General features: G+C 48.3%; 1 protein-coding gene across 6 annotated transcripts in view; it reads left to right on the top strand.

Annotated features, from left to right (window-relative positions):
- Positions 1-13,774, top strand: part of Rap1gap2 (RAP1 GTPase activating protein 2) — a 227,560-nt gene that overhangs the window by 29,718 nt on the left and 184,068 nt on the right. Inside the window, exon 1 of one of the 6 annotated variants that reach the window (XR_388484.3) lies at positions 8,511-8,599. The exons of 4 other annotated variants lie outside the window; for them this stretch is intronic. Coding sequence is in view for 1 of the 2 variants with exons in the window: in XM_006533621.3 (XP_006533684.2) it covers positions 8,556-8,599 (44 nt within the window). In the remaining variant the exon portion in view is untranslated. Of the gene's footprint in view, positions 1-8,510; positions 8,600-13,774 lie in introns of those variants that run through there. One more of the 6 variants, XM_006533621.3, reaches the window with a different exon arrangement.

Here is a 13,774-nt window from a genome sequence, read left to right as displayed (position 1 = left end):
GCCACCACATCCAGCTAAGTGTGATCTTCTTTAGTGAGAAGGCCCTTCGGGGCAGCCCCTAGTATCCAAGTCTACCGAGAGCCAATAGGGCCATCACTGATGATGGAAATGCTCTAGTGAGTGTCACTCCAGAATTTTTTACTGGATCAGAGTCATCTGGGGGCAATTCCCTGGCCCTACTTCTGAATGGTAGACCTGATAGCCCTTTCTTTCTTGAGCCATGGTATTGCTACATAGTCCAGTTTGGCTCAGCACTTAATCCAAGCTGGCTTTTAACTCAAAGTCACAATCCTCCTGCCTCAGCTTCCATAGTAGCTGGTATCATAGACATGGGGCACCTTGCCTGGCAATAGGGAAGAATTTGAGCAGGCACATTAATTGACAAGTCTACAGGACTGTGGCAGGCATGACCTTGAAGGTTTAACATGTGTGATCTCATTTTGACCCCCAATGGCCCTAAGAAGAAGGCACTATTTTTTTTAAAAAGATTTATTTATTATAAAATGTAAATACACTGTAGCTGTCTTCAATTGCACCAGAAGAGGGCATCAGATCTCATTATGGGTGGTTGTGAGCCACCATGGATTGCTGGGAATTGAACTCAGGACCTTTGGAAGAGTAGTTAGTGCTCTTCCTGCTGAGCCATCTCTCCAGCCCTGAAGAAGGCACTATAATCTCTACTTTACAGAAGTTGTGTCTGAGCTGCAAACCTGTTGAAGGCCAGTTAAGAACCTTGCCTAAGCCCACATTACTGACAAGCCATGGGGCTGGGGTTTGAATCCAGGCTCCTTAAGTGCAAAGAATCCTCATACTAGTACCTTTGAGACATGAATGATGGATGGGTTGGTGCTGGGTGATGGACGCCAGGGCTTTCTGAATGCTGAGCACATGTGGACTTGCCTCTTTAGGCTTCCTTTAAAGAGTATCTACTATTTTTTCCCCCAGTTATAAAAATAAGGCCTCCTAGTTGTAAGGACACTTAGGAAAGCACAGGGGGGAGAAACTCCTGCCCCATGCCCTCCCACCAAACACTCTGCTCTAGAGGACGATTGGATTGTGCTCTCTTTAATCCACCCTGAAGCTGACCTTGACTTTGCCTGCCACTGTGAGTGCTGTGTCCTGGTGCACTGTGTTGGCTGGCCTGTACCCTGTTGACAGGAGGTGCTTACCCCCTCCCCACCCGGTTGGAGACTCCTATTGTTTCCAGCACCTAATGGGGTTGACACTTATGTGATGGAGACCTGGAAAGAACAACTGGGCATCCACCTCTGAGCATGGGAGAGAGCAGAAGAGAAGATGGAGCTGCTAGGTCAAAGGGCATGCATATTTTGAAAAAAAAAAAAGAGAAAACTTTCTATTGAAGCACAATATACCTCCATAGCAGTGCACACTTTTTAAGCCTACACCTGGATAAGTTCCTACCAATTCAGCATACACTTATAAAGCCAGCATCCAGACACCAAACCGGGATACTAACTGGTGTTTTACAAGTCCCAGTGCCATGTTTTGTCTGTCTGTCTGCCTCTCTCTCTCTCTCTCTCTCTCTCTCTCTCTCTTTCTTTCTTTCTTTCTTTCTTTCTTTCGAGACTGATTCTCACTATATAGTTCTGGCTGGCCTAGAACTTGCTACTTATACTAGACTGGTCTTGAACATACAGAAATCCTCCTGCCTCAGACTCTCGAGTGCTGAGATTAAAGGTGTATATTTTATGTAATGGACACCTGGAAAAAGTTACCACACCCAGTAGCTTCCTTTTTTTTTGATTTGAGATTTTAGTATGTTGCCCAGGTTAGTCCTTGAACTCCTGATTTAAGCAATCCTCCTGCCTCAGCCTCTCTAGCAGCTGTGATTGTAGGTCTCTAGCACCACACTGTGCTTGGCATGTACAGTTTTTTTTTTAAAGGATTTGTATTCATAATTTCAAATTCCTTCTAGAAAACCTATGTTCCAGGCTCCTTTATATTTTCTTATCTAAGAAGACCAGATGACAGTACCACTTGGAGTCGAGGCATGAGGGATCCTGGTCCTACCTCTTCTTTGTGAAGACAGACTCCTTTAGAAAGGTTGGAACCAGCACCAGGGTCAGTGATCATTTGAACTCTAAAACTTGAATTCAAGAGGCTTGAAAAAAAATACCCTATTCATAACGACAACCTCTTCCTCCCTCTCCTCATCTTTGTGATCCTAGCAGTCAGGGGACTGAGGCAGTAGGATTGCTGTCAATTCCAGACCAGTTTGAGTGATAGTCAAAGACCCAGTTTCAAAAAACAGAGCAAGAGCCAGACAGATGGCTCAGTAGATAAAGTACTTACCATGGAAGTTTCCAGAATTCCCATCCCTAGAACCACCATGGTGGCTGCCTATAACTCTAGCACTTAGGAGGCAGAGACAGGTGATCTTCAGGGCAAGCTGGTTAGCTAGACCCAACCTAAAGGAATAAAGTGGAAACTGATTAAAGGAGACACTTTTGGCTTCCACAGTCACTGCCCCTCCCAGATACCCATATACATACAAACCTGTGTATGCATGCTTTTGAATCACACACACACACACACACACACACACACACACACACACACCCTATCTATTTAACATTTTTCTTAAAAAATGAGTTAATGGTTTAAGCAACATTAACAATATAACAGCACAGAAGACTGTGTAGTGAGTCTGCACCCTCTAGAATCTAGACAGACAATTCCATTCCCATTCTTTGAAGTAACCACTCTTGGATCATTACTTATGGCTCCTTCCAGAAATTGTCTAGGGAGCTATAAAACTCTGCATACCTAGTTGGGTGTACACTTTTAATCCCAATACTCAGAAGGCAGAGGCAGTGGGATTGATTTTTGTGAGTTTGAGGCCAGCCTGGTCTACAAACAGGTGAGGATGTTATACAAAGAAACCCTGTTTCATAAAGAAAGTATTTTTGTGTATTTATATATATCCTCTCTCTCTCTCTCTCTATATATATATATATATATACATACATATATATATATACACACACACACATACACACACATACATATATCCTATTATAGTGAGCTTTTTTGGTAACTTTCTTTCTTTTTTTAAAAAATATTTATTTAGTTAGTTAGTTATATATTTATTATATATAAGTACACTGTAGCTGACTTCAGACACACCCTAACTTCAGACACACCAGAAGAGGGCATCATATTTCGTTATGGATGGTTGTGAGCCACCATGTGGTTGCTGGGATTTGAACTCAGGACCTTTGGAAGAGCAGTCAGCGCTCTTAACTGCTGAGCCATCTCACCAGCCCTTTTTTGTAACTTTATTTACTTACTTATTTTGTGATAGAGTCCCATGTAGCCTAGGCTGGCCCCAATCTCACTATGTAGTTGAGGATGTCCATAAAAGTCTGATTCCCCTGTCTCCACCTCCTAACTTCTGTGATTATAAGAATGCACTTTATCATTAATATTTTATTTTTATCTTTGAGACAGGGTCTCCCTCTATAGCTTGGCTAGCCTTGTACTCACAGCTGTCCTTCTGTCTTAGCCTTGTAAGCAACGAAATTACAGGTCTAGCTTTACAGTCTCACTATGTAGCTCAGGCTGGCCTTAAAATCAAGATCCTATTGTTTCTAATTTATGGACCTAGAACCCAAGGCATGGTCATGAAAGTGCTCTGCTGACAAACTACAGCCCCAGCCTCTAAATTGGACAGCTGTGAGTACAAGGCTAGCCAATCATGCTTTTTAAAAAAATTTTTTGATTGCTTTTTTTTATTAACTTGTTTTAAAAGTAATTATTATCCAATTGGCAAAAATGTTGCCTTATTGTTATTTTGAAATGTTTGTGGTAGGATCCCTCACTTCTGTAGGCCACAGCCAACCACTATGGTGACTCCCTCGGCAGGTCAGCTGTGCTGAACAGATAAGAAGGAGTTGTGCAATCAAAGTGTGTATGAGTCTTGCTCTTGTAGCCCCGTTTTCACAAGTGGCCCCTTGCAGTTGTCTCTGTCATCATCTTGCTTTTTCTGAACTTGTGCAACGGGACATGCAGCCCTGGCCCCAAGAAAGGCACACAGGGAAGTGACCTACATTCCCCCAGAGATCTATGCCATACTCTGCCTCTGTCCTTGTCTTCAGCTGACCTGAGAAGGGAGTAGAGGGCAGTTTGAGGAGGGTAAAGGGATGCCCCAGAGGAAGGAATAACTTGCTTACAGTGGAAGAGGGAGATGAGATCTGAGCTGCCTAGCTCAGCCTTCTGCCATCTCATGATGTGGGTCGGGACAGAATGCTTGGTCCGTTTACAGATTCTTCTTTAGGGGCACCCATTTCTGGGAACTTTCCGTGACTGCCCATCTCTGTGCCCTGGGAAGGAGCTTGTCTCATTGTTCAGTCCTCATTTTAAAATAACAATAGTTAATCCCAGCACTTGGGAGACAGAGGCAGGCAGATTTCTGAGTTTGAGGCCAGCCTGGTCTACAGAGTGAGTTCCAGGACAGATGAAACTCCACTGCCTCTTCCTTACCCCCTGTCCTGGGGACCCTGGGGACACAGTGGAGGGAGGGCCTGCTACTGACAGGCCTCTGGGTTGTCATCTAGTCTCAGCCAGCCAACCAGTTCCATCTACACGAACGCCTATGGGTGGGTGAGTTCCTTGGAGCTCTGCCCAAAGCTGGGGCCCTGACAAGTCTTGTCTTCTAGGATGGTCTCCCAGGAATTCCCACAGGCTCCACCAGGGATGCTGAACCTTGTGACATGTGACCCGAAGTAGGCCTCTGTGTGTGTGTGTGTGTGTGTGTACGCCTGCTAGGGAGGGATGGGGCCCATTTGGGCAGGAACTAGGAGTACTTAGCACTTGCTCTCTCCCACATCATAATTGTTCTATCATGAGCCATACATTGCTTTCAAGGCCTTAGTCTTTCATTCTGTACAATGGTTGCTGCATAAATTCTGCATTCCAGTCTCTTTCTCAGTGGCTGGTATTTGGCTGAATTAAGCTAGGTGGTTGGATCAGTGCTGGCTTATAGTGATCTCCCATAAATGGGTGTTCCCTTGGCTCTGGTCCATGCTCATCAGTGGAGGCTGTGGTGGGTGAGTGGGTGGGGGCAGGCAGACTGGGCAAGCTCACATAGTGCTTCCCTTTTCGCTTGGCTCACAATCTTTCCCAGAGAGCTGGGTGGCCTCCTTCTGCCCACCCCACAGAAGAGGAACAAAAAAGGGCAGAATAAGTGGGGGCCCCCGGAAGCTGAAAGGGACTGAGGCAGGGGGCGGAGTCACCATAGGTGGTAATTATAATGGTTCCCATAGCCTGTGCCAAGCATTTTTGTTCATCCGTAACAGTGTGAGGTTGGCAGCATCCTTCCTGTATGACAGAAAATAACTTGAGACCAGAGAGGTTAAGTGAATTGGCTGAGGTCACCTGTCTTCAGAGCTCAGCAGGGGCTAGCACATATGGCTCTAGAATGGCTCTCACCTGCCTCCAGAGCTCAGGTACTGAAATGGAGTCAGTCACACAGGAGCTTCCATTTGTCTAGCTTTTACCATGGGGATGAAAGGACTTTAGGTTTTTCTGGCCTCTCCAACATCCCTGGATCCAGATGTTCTTGAGGAATGTAGGGTACAACATCCCTGGATCCAGATGTTCTTGAGGAATGTAGGGTACAACATCCCTGGATCCAGATGTTCTTGAGGAATGTAGGATACAACATCCCTGGATCCAGATGTTCTTGAGGAATGTAGGATACTCCTGTCTCCTTCCTACCAGTGCCCCAGGCTGCTGTTGCTTCTTGGAGGGATGGCTGGGCCCTATCAGTGCCCTTTGTGACTTCCAGGAGTTGGAGACTCTGGAGACAGAGATTAGCCTGGCCTCAAGCCTGAAATCCACCCCATTGCTTTCCTAATACTCTGCAGGTGTTTGGGCCTGGACCTGTGTCCTGGAACACTTGGTACAGGTGGCCTCAAGCTTTCATGTCTCCTTGGACCTGGAGGCCTATGATAAGAGCAACTGTCAACTGTCTCTTCCCCCTGAATAGGTGTGATGGGCAGTGTTCACACATGGTGCATGTGGGTGGTGGGGTGTGCCCAAGTCTGGTGCAACTGTCACGCCAACTTTCTTTAATACATACATGAAAACATATGGATGTATGCTTCAGAGACAGCCTCACTTTCAGCTCCTGCTAACTGATGAGAAGGGAGAAGTTTGCACAAGGTATTCTGTTCTTAGTAGACTCATGTGATATCTACCTCAACCACCCTCGGGAAAACATGTAGCTCACCCTGGAGCTTTTTACCCAGTGAGGTTGCTTGGCGGCCTGCCTGAAGTCTCAGACTTGGCTAAATAAGCAGAGCTGATAGATTGGCTGTTTGTTGTCTTGCTCATTAAGGCGTTTTCTTAGGACATTCCCAGTGGTGAGACAGAGGAGGGAAGAGGAGAGGAGAAGAAAGATCCAGTTCATACTGGGTCATTGGGTTCTGACCTACCTGGATAGGAACTCAGACAATGCTCTTAAAACTTGATTCCTGTGCTGGGGAGATGACTCAGTAGGCAAAGCGCTTGCCTTGCAAACTTGAGGACCCGAGTTCAGTCTCTGGCACTGGCGATGTGCATGTGTGAAAAGCCAGGCATAATGGTGTGCATTTATATTCTTAACCCTAAGGAGATAGGAACAGGGGGATGGATACCTGGGGCTTGCTAGCCAGCACGCTTAGCATAATTGGTAAGCTTCAGGCCAATGAGAGGACAACAGTATTTCTGAGGTTGATACTCACCTTCTGACCTCCACACACATATGTTCTCTCACTAGTGTGTACACACACACACACGCACACACACACACACACACACACACACACACACAGACAGACAGAATTAAAAAAATAAACTTGATCTCTGTTGGCCCGCTTTCTCTGCCATCTTCCTGCAGGTGGGCTTCAGTGTCCTATACTCTTCATAGCCCTAGTCTTCTGTCCTGTAGTTTAGGACATGATGCAGAGGGAGATGGGGGCATCTGTGGGTTGGGTCTTAGAGTCTCCTTAGGTATCTGAGTCTGCTGCTGGGGCCAGTTGAGTAGATGCTGGGCTGGCCAGACTCAGATTGAAAGGAATCACCCCTGACCATGGGACTCATTGAGCACACATATTTTTCTCTCTGAGGGGGATTAAAGGAAAACAGGGCAGGTGGGGCCCCCAGGATGTCCTTGGTCCCTGTTGGGAATCTCCTGGTGTGAGGTGGGTACAGGGATAAACAGCAGGAGTAGCTTGCTGCAGTAACTGTCCGGTAGGAAGCCAGCAAGGTCTGAACGTATCAGGCTAAACCTTCCTTTCTGGGCTGCAAATGAGCATGAGGGATAGCTTCAACCAAGGACGTTCAGGATTGTGCTGGGAGCCACAGTGGTCTTTGGTCAGAGGTCACTGGAGGCAACTAGAGCAGCTTCATGTCCTTCTGCATTGCTTGTTGCCTAGGAACCCCCAACCTGCCGTCTCTGCAGAGTCTGTGATCAAAGGGCTGTTACCAGAGACCACCACTGCGTTAGCGCTGTGCGGGCGGCTATGAGAACGAGTGCATGTTCCCCACTGGAAGGATGAATTTGCTTGTTTTCCTCCCCACTTCTGCCTACAGGAATCAGGTTCCCAGCTTGGTCTAGACCCTTAAGAGGCCAAGAAGTGCAGTTGAGACTCCTTCTATGTGTGTGTGTACATGTGATGAAATAAACAGTTCCAGGTACATGAGCATTCTGAGTGTATGAGTGAGATATGTATGGTCCTGGGCACTCACGAATACCCACCTGCGTCCATGCATGTTCATGTGTCTAGATGGGCATCTGGAGGTAAACGAGAGGTGTGCTCTCACTTCTGTAAAAGTCTGGGTTACTCTACTTGCACAGTGCACATGTGAGTGTCTCTAATGATTTGAATGTGAGCATCCCCATGCCTGAGTAGACCTATGTGTCCTTGGTGTGTATATGTATGTGTACATGTGCAGGTGCCTATGTGTGCTTTCTCTGTGCCTACATGTGTGTCTGTGTGTCTGTGTATACAGATGCATGCAGTTATTTCTGTGTGGGTTTTTTGTTTTGTTTTTTTTTTTTTTTTTGAGTATGTATTGAGCATTGGGGAAGAGCAAGTTCTCTGTTCCGGGCATCTGGGAGTTGTTGTGAAGGGTCTCTTGAGACTTTCAGATGGGTCTCTTCTTCTCTCCTAGACAAGGGTATGGGAATCCTTGGGCCTCCTTTGGTTTCCAGGAAGCTGGGGCTGTGTAGGGCCAGCTGCCAAATGGGGCTATGGTGCAATCTGCTGGCTGAGCCCCTTCCGGAGTTGTGGGTTCCTCTGGGTGTGGGGAAGCTGCCCTTTGTGACCTCCCTGCCTGCTGTGGTGCCTCCTGGAGTGCAGGACACACCTCTAGGCCATGGAGCCTCACCCACAGGAAGCTCAACTTGGGGGACAGGCAAAAAGGGAGGTGCCCTGCCTGGTGCCCCACCCTGTGGCTTTGGCTCTGCTGCTTGCTTCTCAAATCTTTCTCTAACAAGCCCCAGGGACTTTCTCTGGGACCCAGGGCTCTACAGCTATTCAGCTGCGACCATGTTTGGCAGGAAGCGCAGCGTCTCCTTTGGGGGCTTTGGATGGTGGGTTACAGGAGGGGTTACGGCAGAGATGAGGGAGGACTTGGAGAAGGGGTCTCACTGGGTAGCTGGGGAGCAGGGCTCAGGTTGTGCCTGAGACCTGAGTCTGTGAGAAGCACTTTCAGACGCCAGGTAGCCCTGGAGGATCCTGAGGGGGGCCATCGGAGGCCAAGCTCTGCCTCCCTGTCAGAAGCAAGGTCTGCACGAGATCCAGAAGGTCAGGGTGGTTGGGAGTGTGGGCGTGAGTGAGCACCTGCAGTCGGGTGTGTATGTCTGTGCTAGTGTGCTCCTGTATGTGTATGCATATGTGGGGTTATTCATGTGTATATGTGTGTAGGTTCGATGTGACTGACTGTAAGCTATCTGACCGTGTGTGCTGTGTGCCTGGCTGTGACCACATGTGTCCTCTGTTTCAGAGCAAGTACCTACCTTGTTCCCCTGGTGTCTTGTGTCCATGTTTGCTCCTACTAGGCTGTCATGAGTCTATGGCAGGATACCCGTGCATTGCCTCCACTCTGGGTGGGTTGTGAGAGGAGGAGTAGACCTGTCTTCAAGTCTGCCATTCTCTCTGACCCTCTTTTGCTCCATTCAGCCCTGCGTCCAGCCTTTTGCTCTTAGGCCCCTTTTGCTTCTAAGCTGTCTGTCTTCCTAGATGCTAAAAGTAGGGTCTGAAGTCAAAGGCTTGTCTCACCTTACCAGCTGTATGCAGGTCAGCGGGGAGTGCAGCCTAATGGCTCACCTTATCAGTCTCCACTCAGCTTCTGGGCCTAGGGCATTGTCACACTGAGGGTGTCTGGGGTCCTGGCTGGAATGATGGCTGGCATTGGTGGGGCTGGCAGGAAGGTTGGGGAGACACAGAAGGGTTGGGAGGGGATGGGCTCTGTTTTTCCGCTCACTGATTGTCTCCTGGTTTGCCTTTTTCTTTTGCCCCTCTTTGAGAACCCTTTGCCATCCACTCTCTTGCAGGAAGGGATTCTGGTCACTCTGCTTGGCAGATGGGACAGTAAAGAGAAGAGGATGCTAGGGGGGCAGGGTTGGGTGGTGTCTGCTCATTGGCCATCCCCAGTCCTGGGATAAGGCCTATTGTCCTGATGGAGGGTCTGGGTTTGAGTCACATAGTCTGCTTCCTGCTCTGGGAGGGGTGTGTGACGTCAGCCTGGGATCACTGCAGGCCAGAGCTTAGGTAATGGGATCTTGTTCTCCCAGACCCACCTGTGAAGTGTGGCTTATGCCAAGGGCCCGCCATCAGAGAGCTTGCTTTGCAAGGCTTAGGTCTTAGTCTGTTTTAATTTATCCAGTGTTTGATTTATTCAGGTTTGTGTGTGCAGGCACATGTGTGAGAGTGATCATATATGTCCAGATCAAAAGACACCTTCAGGTGTCATTCCTTAGTTTGTTTATTCATTGTTAAAGTTGTTAGTCTGTTAGTTCTTCCTGTAGAGATGTTCATGACCATGGCAGGTTGAGTCACCACAGACTCTCTGCTCCTTTAGCTATTGTCCACGATCTGGTTCCCTTTGTCTGGGACACCAGTTCTGGCCTTTGCAGTCTCCCCGACCTTCCTCTTGCACACTCCCTCTGTTTTCTAAAGCTCTTCCCCACCCCCTTGTCTTGCAAGTCTCTGTCTGGGCTCACTTTTTTTTCTTTTTTGTTTGCATAACCCAGGGAATCACGAATCCTGCCTAAACCAGTTGTCTCACCATCACCCAAACAGGGTCTGAATCCAAATACAAAGAAGACATCTGGTGCGCTCTTGTACATTTTGGCTAGTTTTCCCTGGATTTCTGTCTTAGGGGCTGTTGCCTCCCTAGGGTAAAGGGCAGCCTCTGAAGTAGATGGTTGGCCGTGGGTTTCCTGCTCTGGGTAGTTCCGTGTCATTTGTGATGGCAGTGCTCTTCTAGCAGCCAAGCAGGAAGGAGCCCACTTATTTATTCATTTACTTTTGAGACAGGCTCTCTCATCGGTTTGCTTCTCATTGATTAGCCTAGACTGGCTGGCCAGAGAGCCCAGGAGTTCCCCTCTTGTCTGCCTCCCCAGCATGGGGTTAATAGTGTGTGCCCTCATCCCTGGCTTATATATATATATTTTTAATGTGTCGTCCAGGGCTCCAGCTCAGATATTCAGCTTGCAAAGTAGTTACTTTAATGACTGAACTCTCTTCCCAGTCACTACTGTTTTGATCTATTTTTTGTCCAGCCCCTACAAGTAGCAATTCTGTGCATCAGATTGCTTCAGCGCTCCCAAGCAAAACCGGCTGATGGTTTAAACCTGGCCAGGTAAGGCAGGGGGCATAGTGTGTCACCCACAGCTGTCAGAGGCAAAGACAGCAGTGGGGAGAATGACCTATGTCCAAGGGACTCTCTTTATATGTTAGCCACATTGTCCTCTAAACTAGGTTCTAGGGTGACAGGCCTGATTCTATCTGGCTCACCATGGGAGCAAGGACCTTCCTGGCATGTTGAACATATGCTCAGTAGATGCTATTGGGATAACTGGGTTGTTTCCAATGCAACGATAGGGTGAGACCCATTGAGTCTGGAGTGACGCAAAGGACTTTTCATAGCGTTAAATTAGGAAAGAGGTCTGGACTGCAGTGTAGCAGTCATCTGGGCACAGCTGGCAGCTGGGAGGGGATGCAGCTGATTGGAGCTGTGGAATCCTGGATCCCAGATCCTCCCAGACAGCGGAAGTTGACCTCAGATGGAGTTCCAAAGGCTCCGTTTGTTGTCAATGCATTCTGTCATGGTAAAATGAGTGAGGTGCTTCAGGAAACAGAAAAGCTGGGGACTTGGATTTCTGAAAGGACCAGCCCCCACCTCACAGCCTTGCCCAAACTACAGCTTTCCTCCCGGGCCTCACTTTCACCATGTGTCAGTGGGGACCCCTGCTGTAGCAGAGGGCTGCTAGAATAATTAAGAGAAATTCCTAGGGAAGATGTAGGATGCGTGGGCTTGTTTTCATCGGATGGCTCTGGCTATGAGTGTGGTGGTAGTGGTGGTGGGGTTCTAACAACGGCATAGATATGGGGCTCTGTTAGGTTGAATAGGAAGGCAGGAGGGTCTGTCTTCAGTGTGGAAACCTTAAGGAAAGAGCCCAGGTAGGGCTGAGGAAGAGACAGAGAGGAACAGAGGCCACATGCCCTGGTGTTGTATCTGGTTTTGCTGTTAGGGACTGAGATGAGGTGCTGGAGGATCCTCAGAGAAAGGGGATCCTACTCTCTACTGGGAAGCTCTAGCACAGCTCAGAGCTTAATGCCAGCCTGGAATGTCTGGGCATCTGTGCACTTGCCGTGTGGACCCCTTACGCCTCTGCCCTCTTTTCCCTGAGAGCCTGCCTATGGGAAGGAACTGGGAAAACTGAGGCCTGAGTGAACTTTCAGGGTGCCAAGCTTCTTTGAGGTGCTGGTGGCACTGATGATAGCAACACTAGTGGTGGTGGAGACAATGGCGGTGACAGTGACATTGAAGGTAGTGGTGGCTCTGGGGAGACACTGATATCAGTGGTGACACAGATAAAGACATAGTGGTAGTGGTGAAACTGGTCATGATGGTGACATGATGGATGACATTGTAATGGTGGTGACTTGAAGTATGATATGAAGTGGGTGATGACACCAGTAGTGACTGGGGTGATTAATGCTGTCATGGTGTTGACTGTTAATGATGATGCTGACACCAGTGTGATGGAGACATGGTGGTAAGGACACTGTGAGTGACAGTGATGACACTGGCTATGGAAGTGATTCGGGTGGTGGTGACCATTAAGGGATGGTGCTGGCACCAGTCACAATGGTGACATGGGTGAAGTGACCTCTGGTCAATAAAAGACTTATGCAGGGAGACCATTGCCCACTGTGTCTCTGATGGGGGGAGGGACCTCCGTTTCCAGCCATAAGGGCTGGCATATGTGGGGGTAAAAATAGAACCTCACACACTGCCTCCTTTGCCAGAGAAGGTGGTGCAGGCAGGGGCGGGGAGTGATGCTGTGCATCTGCAGCCAATGTGCTCTTCCCTGCTCCCAGCTTGAACCAACCTGCAGCTCTCCTTGGAGTCTGCTGTTGGCTTCTGACCTGCCTGATGGAGCATTCCTGTGGCCGGGGTACTGTTATCTCCCGTGGCATCCACACAGAGTATTGGAAGTTCTAGAGCACCGGTTCTCAACACATGGGTTGAGATCCCTTTGGCAAACCTCCATCTCCAAAAATATTCACACTATGATTCCCAACAGTAGGAAAATTACAGTTAAGAAGTAGCAGTGAAGATAATTTTATGGCTGGGGGTCACCATTGGTCTAGAGTCAGACCCGACCAGAGATTCACTTCTTTGAAGCCTACTCTCCATCTCTAAGCAGAGTGTTCTGGTCTCTTTCTGTTCCAGTTTCATTTTTGCTGCCGTGACAACACCCTGAGAAGAGCACCTTTAGGGGAGAAAGGGTCACTGAGAGGAGTCAAGGCAGGAACACGAAGACAGGCCAGCTTGCTATTGCACACAGCATTATCTCTGACCAAGGAGCTCATTTCACAGTCAAAGAAGCATGACAGGAACCAGGATGCTGCTTTCTGGCTGGCCAGGCAGGCAGGCAGGCAGACAGGCATAGGCATAGGCATACTTATTTTTTTTTTTGGGGGGGGGAGCGTTTTTGAGACAGGGTTTCTCTGTACAGCCCTGGCTGTCCTGGAACTCACTTTGTAGACCATGCTAGCCTCGAACTCAGAAATCCGCCTGCCTCTGCCTCCTGAGTGCTGGGATTAAAGGCGTGTGCCACCATGCCCGACAGTTCCTTATTTTTAATTATATGTATGTGCCTATGTGGGGGTATGTGTGTATGAATGCAAGTGCCCACAGAGGCTAAGACTGTTAGATGTTCTTGGAACTGGAGGTTCAGATGGTTGTAAGCACCCAAGTGTAGGCTCTGGGAATTAAACGTGGGTTCTCTGGAAGAACAACATGTGTGCTTAACTTCTGAGTGCATCTTTCCAGTCCTCAGCTAACTTCCTTACCAATTCAGGACCACCTGCCTAGGTAATGGTGCTGCCCACAGTGGGCTGGTGCCTCCTACATCAGTTATCAATCAAGGCAATTTCTCAGAGACATGCTCACAGGCCAAGCTGATCTAAAGAATTCCTCTGCTGAGATTCTCTTTCTAGATAGTTTCCGATGGTATCAGGTTGACAGTGAA

The sequence above is a fragment of the Mus musculus genome, chromosome 11, assembly GCF_000001635.26.
Source record: "Mus musculus strain C57BL/6J chromosome 11, GRCm38.p6 C57BL/6J".
NCBI lineage: Eukaryota > Metazoa > Chordata > Mammalia > Rodentia > Muridae > Mus > Mus musculus.
The sequence above is the reverse complement of the archived record's forward strand: the minus strand, read 5'-3'. Positions and strand labels throughout refer to the sequence as shown.